Source organism: Hydra vulgaris, chromosome 12 (genome assembly GCF_038396675.1).
Source record: "Hydra vulgaris chromosome 12, alternate assembly HydraT2T_AEP".
NCBI classification, from domain to species: domain Eukaryota; kingdom Metazoa; phylum Cnidaria; class Hydrozoa; order Anthoathecata; family Hydridae; genus Hydra; species Hydra vulgaris.
Window position 1 is genome coordinate 14,574,026 of NC_088931.1, and position 10,975 is coordinate 14,585,000.

Here is a 10,975-nt window from a genome sequence, read left to right on the forward strand (position 1 = left end):
GCATAGCAACCAATATTTTCTCAAACTATTTTTACGACTTTAATGTCTAATAGATTTTAAGAGTCTTTTAATGTCTAATAGATTTCAATATAGGGTTAAGTGACCAAGTTCCAGCCTCATCTTTACAATTTTGTTTGAAAAAAAAAAGTGTTTACAAATAGGCCTATGCGACAATCATAAACTGTTAGAAAATTAATACTTTCAGCATTGAGGGCATAATTTTATTTCTTATAAGTAAAAACTGCACAGACAAAGATGAAAGAAGGTAAACGAATTTGACAAAAACTCAGCAACTTTGACCAAATTTCAACCGTGAAGTTATTATTTATAGATTCTGGAATATTGCAAATCGGAAAGAATTATCTATATTATAAATTTAAACTTTGATTACAAGGTTAATTCTTAAGTCAATTTAAAAGCCACAATTCAAATATTGTAAAGCATAAAATATTTTAAGTCAATTTGTATTAAATGATGTAAACCATTTAATATAAATATCTTACATTTCTGGGTGTATGAATTACATGGCCAGAATAAGATCTTACTACCATGTGCAGTTAAGTAAAAAATACAATAAATAAAAGTGACTCAGCATTATCTCGAAGCTAAAATAATAATTTTTAGAAGTATATTAATAACTTAAAAAACATAACATTATCCTAGGTACTTAAGATTTTATATTTTTACATCTAATCGCTTTCTTTATTTTAAAATTATTTATGTTATATTAGCAGTAAGCAACCCGTAATACGAGCTTGTAATAATTAAATAACAATTTAACTTGATATATTATATGAAAAATATAAAATACAAATTTATCTATATATAGGGCTGCCATTGTCCCGGATTTTCAGTTATTTTTAATAACAGCATGCACCAGAGAAGGAAAGCTAAGTACAACTTACCATACCTAAACTAAAAAAAAAAGATCATTTTGAACTACAAAAGCATTATTTTACATATTTATTATTGTATTTTAGAATAAGTAAGCTTATTAATAAAGGGAGCATTATTTTACATATTATTGTGATCATGAATTAGTGACTCGTAAAACATTTCTTAAACATGGTCATAATTATGGTACCAAAAACTACATAAGAGCTTAGTAATAATAGTGTTCCAATAATACTCTCCTTTATTAATAAACTTTCGTTAAATCGAGAGGAGACAGACTGTGTTTCAAAGGCACTGTGTTAAAAAAAAAGTTACAACAAATTATTATATTCATAACTTAAGTTGTTTTTAATGACAATGACAAAAAAATATATTAGCACAAAATAGCTATAGCACAATTAACCATTAAAAAAAGACTTTTAATGTTACCTCAATAGTTTAGAATCTTGATTTTTTCATAACTGTGAATAATGATTAACACAGTAAATTTCATATCATATAAATTTACTAAATTAAAACCATGTTTCAACAGTAAGCAAACTAATAAAGCAATGGCAACTAAAAAAAAACAAAAAAACAATTATGTTTGAATATCAAAAAAAAAAAAAATCATTTAATTTTAGGATAATTATAATCAGTTATATGAAAGTTTAACAAAATTTGATTCGTAAAAAAATGCGGTGACTAATATTAGAACTAAAATATATACAACAAATCTGATAATAATCTAATTAATTACATTCATAAAAACTAAGTTATTATAATAATCTTTAACTTTTCAGTCGCGATATCGAAGAATATCTGAAAGTAATGAGAAACAAAAAGTTGAGTATAATAAAAAGTAGATAATACATAAGGTTGAATTTTAATTCAATTATAAATATTAGCACTTATCTGATGGGTCCAAAAAATTATAATCGGTAACTTTGAAAGAAAAAAAAGAAGAAAAAAAAAAGACATGCAGCTTAACAAATTCTAGTATTTATATTTTGATACTGATTATAGTAAGATTTATATTTGGTCTTAGTTCTAAAGTGTCTTAAGTAAAAAATAATTAACACAAATTAAGACCACCTGGCACTGTGACCACTGGGATAACAATCTTGCTTTACACACTGCTAAGTAACACCGCTTTTAAAACATAAAAATAAAAAAAAACTGAATATAAACATATATAAACTTTGAACATATATTTTATAAACTATTAACATTTACTTTATTACACATGAAAACATACTTATTCATAAACTATTAATTAACAACATTTGAAAATAAATTTGTGTATTTTTTTTAAAACACACCACTATATTGGGTTGCAGATAAAAAGTAATAAAAAGAATTGGTTTACCAGATCTTTTTTATCACTTTAACTTTATAATTATAACTATAGTACTTTCATAGTTTTTTTTAAGACTTCCTAAGTGAATAGAAAACTATAACACACCCTGGTTTAACATTATGATTGTTACCAAGGTTGCTTACATCTTCATGTAAGGCATCATATTGCATGCTTCTCAGTTTGCTTTGGTTATTTTTATGAAAGACACTACTCTTCAATTTTAACATATGCATCAGCAGCATATCGCTGAAATAGTTTCTTGCCATGATTTCTAACAATGTTGCATGTTCAGGTTTGCAAACCAATTATGTCATTTCTTGGAAAAAAAAGTGAATAAGCTGTAGGATCTAAGTTAGCTGACATACTCAATATAACTTCTAAATTACCTTTTGGGTAAATAACTTCCCTGGAAGCAAATTCAATTTGCAGCGCCCTAATTCCATTGATATATATTGATATATCGCTGGAATGTAAAAACAATGGAAAAAAGTTAGTATTTTGTTAGTAACAAATATAATCGCATTGAATCCAAGGAATTGTTTTAGTTCTTTTTTTGAGAAGATCATCAAAACCACATTCCTTGCAACTGTCATTTTGTTGAACTTGGATTACACTACTTTCCATTGTAATATCTTGCAGAGATTCAGAGGTCTTAGGCAATAAGGATGAAGGCTTACTTGTTTTAGTACCAAATATTTTGAATGCACGCTGTCTGGTTGCAGCTGGTCTGCCACAGACTTTTGGTATTGTGCCAAAAAATAATTCTTCAGTAAAAGGTTTTGAAAATGGACACCGCTCATTAGATTGAGTTAATGCAACACCATTTGTTGAAGCCTCAGTTGTTTTAACAGTTGATGCAACATCAGTTATTGTAACATCAGTTATTGCAAAATCAGTTGATGAACATCAGTTGATGCAACATCAGTTGATGCAACATCAGTTGATGCAACAATGGCAGTGTCAAGACTGCAATTAACAGTTAGTTGTTTATCTAAGACATCAACATATTTTTGAGGAACCTGAAACAACTGCATTTTTGTTTATTTCAAAATGAATTGACTCAATGTTCTCTAAAGCTTTAAAAGCTTCTTCTGGAGATTTAATAATACTCCAGAAAGTCTTTCATAATATAATGGAAATGTTTTCTGCGGCTGATCAGCTACGTAAGATGCAATTTCTTTCATTAACAACATTATAGAATTGAACCTTTAGGAATGTGACAAATTTGGAGTAACACGCGGAATAGAGATGGTAGTGTTGTTCATGGCCAAGTTTGGAGTATTAGTAGACAAGAGCCACCTGCATTATTAATACTTAACGATTGTTGATAATATTAAATGTAATATTTAAAATGATAATATAAATGCAAATTCAAGTTACCAAGATGGTCAAAAAAAAGAACCTACCTGGAAGCAATTGTTTCTGGACTAAATAAGTCTATTTCACAAGCAATCCATACCACAAACAAATGACGACAAGGTAGCCCCATTTCTTTTTGAAAATTGCATGAACAATAAAAATCAAGATCTATATAATATGCATTATGAATAAAAGGGCTGGTTACCACAAACCCTGATGTGCTACGATTCTAGTGTATTAAAAGAAATGTAATTAAATAAAAAACAAGCTATAGGAAAGTTTATTATAATACAAGCATTACTTATATCAATAAATGACAATTTAATTACTTCGCTAACAGTATACCCATTACAACAAGCCATCTCTACTTCATTATGTAATAAATTAGAAGAATAACGAGTACATATCATAAAATACTTTTCTAATAAAGGAGAAGATTTGTTGAGTGTAACATTTTTTAATCTATTTTCAAAATCCCGATGATTCCATAGATCGGAGAGATGACATACCCAGTAAATTGTTCACTAAAACATCTATATCAATTTTTGAAGAAGAAATTAATTTCTTTAGAGTACCATGAAAGCTAAAATAATGTCAACAATATGTATTGCTACGATGACCTTTTTCAAAAAAAAAGTTTTAGAACCGTGTTTCCACACTAGTGTGGTTTAGATGGTTCTCCAAAATGCCATTTAAATGCCATTATGGAAGAGTTAAAGCAATTTTTTACTATGAAATGCCCCTTCTGAATTAAGTTGTACTGGATAACAAGTTACCAGTAGCAGCATACAACTTGACGAAACTAGTATATTAACATAGTATAACAAACATTTATTTTAAGTATATAGACAAGTATAATAAACTTTTGCACACAAGAAAGAAACAAAAAACATTTCTAGAAAACACAAGTTTTTAAAAAACTAAATCTCACTATTCGATTATTAGTACGATCGCTAACGTGACGTACATTTTTGCGACCAAAAGCTGTTATAGATTCTTTATATGGTATCCAATTTTCCTCAATATATTGGTAAAAACATGGTATATCTTTTAAATTTTCAATAGTTGAATTAAACTCCAATTCAGTATTGGCGTTTAGCATCTTTTGTGTATACTAAAAAAGGTAAATGATAGAAAAAATCAATATACAAACAATAATTTCTATTAAAATCAGTTATCAGATCAATCATTAATATGCTAATTCATCAACAAAAAATCTTGAAAATTTTTATAAAAATCTATAAAAAAGCTTTAAACTCTTATTCATTTTGAAGCAAAATTATAAAGACTTACAAGAAAACAAAACTCATTCTGTGTCTGATCTAGGCGTAATAGATTTAAATGCCTGTCTATTGTCAAAATTGTCAATCTGTCAATCAGCAGTGCTTTATCTACTTGTCTCTATTCAAAATGTCTTGCTTATTAAAAACTTTAGGAAGGCATTAATAAGGCTTAGAGAGTGAGATTTTTTTAGTTCATTTTTTTAAATTTTTATAAAATTTGGAAAATTTATACAATTACTATTATTAAATCTTTAAATCTGTTTGATTTGTTCGTGATTATAAAAAATCATTTTTTTTTCAACAAATCATTTTGTTAATTTATTTATAATTTGGTTTAAACCAAGATTATTTCAAACCTATCAATCCTGTTTTTAAATTTTAACATACTAAGTTACATGCCATAAGAAGTAAAATACAGTGTATGATACAGAGATATTTAAATTAATATTTTTGAACCTTATAAGTGGCACCCATCTGAATCATTTCTCCATATTTGTAGAACAATTTTCTTTGCATATCTGTTTGAAAAAACAAACCTTGAAATTGATGATCTTCTGTTTCTAAAAGGCGGAAATGAACATTTGGTAATGCAAGTGTAGAGCGCATACTTGCAGTCATCGTTGAACCTAATAATACAAAAAATACTAAATAGAATGCATTACAAATAAAATAGTAACATGTAAGCATTAAACTTCATTTATTAACCTAATTTTACAAGGACTTGCTTTCGATTGTGCATATCTTTAACACGCACAGCTAAACCTTCCTTGTGTAATACTTGTGAAACAAGACTAGGATTTCCATTTACGGATAACATGTTATCAACATCTTCAGCCAGCTTCCCGAAGGGCAACGATGTTCTGGATATAACCTTATCAATTCTAGAGAAACATCATGATTGTGGTTTAGTTGACATGTTGATACAACAAAGTTACCCATGACACGATTGAATCTGTAATCATATAAATAAACTGATTCATGAAAACATAAAATGAAACTTTTTGTAACAAAGTTTTTTTCTAGTTTCAAAAAGTACTTTTGTAAGCAAAGTGTTTGTTTTCTTTTTGTTTTAAATTGTAACAGTTATGGCCCTACACTTGTGTTATTTAGACGGCTTTAAATGTTACAGAGCAGGAGTAATATATTTATTGTGACAATCAATAGATTACCATCCAAGTTATAAAAGCTCTTCCTACACATAATATATGTCCCATGGTCAGATAGCTTAGTTGCCACTGTACCTTTCCTCAGTCAACAATGTCTTTGGATATAATTTATGGTTTATAACAAAATATAGCATAAAATAAATAAATAATAACAAAATAAAAATTTATCCTAAATGACCTATGGTGTTTATTTATTCTGAATCACATATGGTGTTCATTTATTTTAAATGTCCTATGGTGTTTATTTATTCTAAATGATCTATGGTGTTCAGTCTTCTCCATTTAAAATTTACTGACAGCGCACAAAAAAGCGCTGGCCGGAAAGTCACTATTTGTCTACCGTGCGCGATTTTAAAAAATATCTGTTTTTTGTACTTCTTAATATAGAAAAAAAGAACCTTTAAATGAAAAAAAAAAAGATTTGTTGCAATTTATAAACACACTTGAAAATTATTGGAGAGCGCTAGAAAAAACATTGACCAAAGTTTGGGCAGACATGTGGGTGAGCGCAAAACTGCTCGCTAAACGGAGAAGACTGGGTGTTTAATCATTCTAAATGACTTATGGTGTTTATTTATTTTAAATAACATATAGTGTTTATTTATTCTAAATGACCTATGGTGTTTATTTATTCCCATAAATGACTCATGTAGTTAGTATGTATTCTAACATGAAATTCAATAATAACATTTATAAATCAAAATTCTTACACAATGGTTATTTGCACAGAACATCCATTAGCAAAGGTATGAGTCTAAAAAAAAAGTAACAAAAAAAAACAGACATTAACACTAGAAGCCCCAAGGTGGATCAATTGATCCAATCACGACTTTGATAATTTGCTAAAGCTAAAATTTTAATGTTGATAAAATGATATTTTATGACTTTTATTACTTAGATATAATTTACTGAAAAGCGGAAAAACTACATAAAAAACCCATTCAGAGATGCGACTATAAATATTTATACCTAATAAACCTAAGCTGGATCAATTGATCCACCTTATAGAAAATGTGCATATACATAACAATTTTAGTCAAATAATTAAGGTTATTTGCAATGTTTGCATATATTTGACAAGAACTTTTTACAAACAGCTTTCTTACAATTTGCACATACTGTTGATGTCAGATTACGTTTGAAGTTTGATTTTATCTGACATCTCAAACGAGTTGATTATTGTGTATTACTGTTGGTAGCTATTGTGGTATTACTGTTGGCAGCAAGTAATTTTCGGTGAGTAATATTTGCTTCTCTTAACTGTTCAGATAAAGTGTAAAGAAACTTTTGTCTCAAAATTTTTTGTTGTGTAACTTTTTTTTAAATAATCCAAGCGTTTACACCGGTTAAGTCCATAATATTGAAGAAAACAGCTAGCGGCCAGCGTCGGCACTTAGAATTTGTTGACATTTGTCAACACATATAATCTAACATATCAATTACACATTTATTTGCATTGTAATAAAGTATTCCCTCTGGTTTCTTCTTCCCATCACTTTGCTTAGTTGCCCCTCTATGAAGTGTTGATAATAAAATTACAGTTTTTTTTTCTTTGTCTGGTCAAACTAAGTTCAATGGTCCATTTATGTAGAAATTCGAATCGTAAAGTGGAAGTGGATTAAATGCTGGAATTTCTTTTCTACTATGTTTAACAATTGACGTTTTCTTTTGCAAAAGTTTTGAGTAAGTTATTTTTAGTAACATTATACCCACGGCAAAAATAAGGTTCCATTAGTGACATGACCTCATGAGTACCCAAATTTTCTACACGGCTTTCATCTTTACCTACATATGGTTTGATATTGAGACAATATTTATTCTTTAGATCAGCTAAAGTCCAGAATTTGATTACAAACTTGTTCGGTTTATTAGGCATTTAATGTGTAAAGCGACATCGAGCTTTAGTTGGGAACAACTGTTCATTAATTGTTAAAGACTCCACAGGTATATAGCGTTTTTGACTGTTTTCTACAAATCTTGTCAGCACCCATGACATAAGAACAAATTTATCACTTTAGGGGAGCTCTCTACGTTCTGAACGTATATCAAATCTAATGTTTTTCATGATGTCTTCAAATTGAGAATGCGGCATAGTTTCTATAAAAGCTTTGTTGCCATTTTTTTCAGACCATGCATCCGCGAAGATGTATTAACCCTATGAAAGCATCAAGTTCAATGTCACTAATATTCCATCCTTCATTTGATAAATTGGCATAAATAGTGCATTTTTTGATAAAGCGTGTAAACCCTTCATCCATAATTAGTCTAAATGCATCAATAGGTGTCAAAACATCACGACAACAAGAAGTTGTTCCGCTCTTGGCAGTAAACACATTCTGAGTTTGAAATCTTCCAGTTACCTCAACTTTTGACACAATAGTCCATTTTACATCATCTCTTTGAGTTATAACAGTTAAATCATTACTTCCACCGCATGAGTTTTCTTCTACGTCATCATTGCTCCTACTTTCTGAATTGTAAATAAAAGTATTAATTTTATCGCCATCAGAAATATTATCTTCAACAACATCTGCCTCATCATTTTCTTTTGTTGAATCTGATTCATCACCATTGTCAATTTCTAAGTGTTCTTGTAACATGAACAAACACTGTTGCGCCGACACACAATTTGGACGTTGATATGTAACTAATTGGTCAATTGAAAGAGGATGTGCTACAACAGAGGTTTTTGATGATGAAGCACCATCAGCGTTTGCTGATCTTAGGCGTTTCATTATAATATCATTAGCTTCTACGATATTTTTTTCCAGGGCAATATAGTAGTAAGTTTCATAGTGTAAAACAGTAATATTAGTGTACTGTGGTGGCAGTATATATATAATATATATGCGGGAACAATGTTTTATTTTATTTGCTAATATTTTCATTTTATTTCGTGTTTTTTTTCCGTTTAAATAATCTGTTTGAATAATTTAAATAATATGCTAGTAATCCAGATTTATGCAAATCATGCTACTAAACTTTTACTTAGAGTAAAATGCGCTGTAATTTGAGCATAAAACCTATGTATATATATGTAGGGTGAAAGAAATTTATATATTTTGTATAATTTACATCAAAATTAACAGTTTTAACTGTTAGTTTCATACATTTAAACAAGGAAATAAGTCTAAATGCATATAAATATTAAGTTGGATCAATTGATCCACTTTGGGGTTTCTAGGTATATAAAAAAACCTGGGGCTTCTAGTGTTAAAACTTACAGCTAAAGTTTGGAATAAATAAAAACTAAATAAATCACTGGTAGGTAGGATTCATACACAAATAGGCTAGGTTATATAACATTGTGAAATAACTAAATATAAAAAAATATTAACTATAAACATTGTTTTGTTATTACAACTACCTGACGCTTTTTTTTTCCTCGAGATTTAATTGCTCCAGAATGTTTACACTCCCAGTTTAATGACTGATACTGAATTTCTAATGGGAGCTGACTATTAGGGGAAACCTAAGAAAAGCAAAGAAAAAGCATATTCTAATTATATTATAAATCAAATAAATTTAAATGATCTTAATTAATGATCACCTAATATAAATCTAAAAAAATGTAAAATTTTATTATTTTATTAATCAGATATAAAAATATATATGTTCTTGGTGATGTTTATAACCCACTATTTAAAAAAATCAAGAACATATCTAAAATTTTATTTTTTCAAGAGCCATAAATTGTTCTTGTTAAATTACAGAAAGTGTGGGCCTACTGCTACAGTATTACAATATCAAAAAGTAAGTGCCTGCATAAAACAACTTCCTTGGATATGCAATATATATATATATATATATATATATATATATATATATATATATATATATATATATATATATATATTGCAATTATTATAGTAGGGGGATATACCTGATATAAAATAATATCTCACTAATAGATAATATGTTAACTGCATATACCAGTAACAAAAATAATTACAGAAAACTCATGGTTATTCATACCTCCACAGGGAATAAGAATTTACTTTGTATAACCCAAACTTCAAATAAGTGCATGAGTCTATTAAAGAAAGTTCGAAAATGAAAACTGTTTCAAATAACCGGGAACTTCAATAAATGACCATTCCAATAAATGGAAGTCTACTGTAGTTTCATTAAGTGTGACAAATAAAAAGATATAATTTAAAACTTTGATTAAATTTTTCTGCTACCTGGCTATGATTTGAATACTTTGTTTTTTCACAGTCAACATGTTGATGTTTATAAACAATGCATGCATCTGTCCTAAATCAATAAAATCATTAACTTTTACATTCCATAGAAGCATTAGAAGTACAATGCATATACAAGATGCATATAGAAGCACTAGCTTGTGATGACACAAATAAAGGAACTTTTAAATTTATAACATAATTTCATCATTGTGTTATCACGAGTATTTAGACAACCAAAATAGAGAAAACATTTAACTGTATACTAGCACAACCTAAAGTTTTATTTCAAAAAAGATAACATTTCAATTACCTCATATCAAATTAAAAATCATATCATATAAAAAAAAATCATATCTTATCATATTTAACTGTATACTAGCACAACCTAAAGTTTCATTTCAAAAAAGATAACATTTCAAATACCTCATATCAAATTAAAAATCATATCATATAAAAAAAAATCATATCTTATCTGAAATTTCAAAAGACATGTTTTTAGAATGGTTTATGTTATTGGTTATGTTAAAAGTTTACAGTTTCCTTAACAACTCTGTGTGATTTACAATTTGGTTTCAGTACAAACTATTCTACAACCATTTGCCCTATTAAGTCTGACTGAAAATATTAGAAGTGCTCTAGATAAAGGATTGTTTGGCAGTGGTATCTTTATAGACCTTCGAAAGCCTTTGATATTGTGGATATTAAAATTCTATTTAAAAAACTAGCTTTCTATGGCATAAAAGGAGT

At 28.2% G+C, this 10,975-nt stretch overlaps 1 protein-coding gene across 1 annotated transcript; it reads right to left on the minus strand.

Moving 5' to 3' along the window:
- Nucleotides 1-775: 775 nt before the first annotated feature.
- On the minus strand, nt 776-10,471 carry LOC136088482 (uncharacterized). The gene is made up of 11 exons (XM_065812284.1): nt 10,226-10,471; nt 10,017-10,074; nt 9,409-9,513; nt 6,752-6,795; nt 5,581-5,827; nt 5,332-5,501; nt 3,922-4,706; nt 3,640-3,821; nt 1,969-2,025; nt 1,324-1,452; nt 776-915 (listed from the first exon to the last, which is right to left on the minus strand). The coding sequence occupies exons 1-5, from the start codon at nt 10,339-10,341 to the stop codon at nt 5,680-5,682; spliced, it is 471 nt and encodes a 156-aa protein (XP_065668356.1). The 5' UTR covers nt 10,342-10,471; the 3' UTR covers nt 776-915; nt 1,324-1,452; nt 1,969-2,025; nt 3,640-3,821; nt 3,922-4,706; nt 5,332-5,501; nt 5,581-5,679.
- Nucleotides 10,472-10,975: the final 504 nt, after the last annotated feature.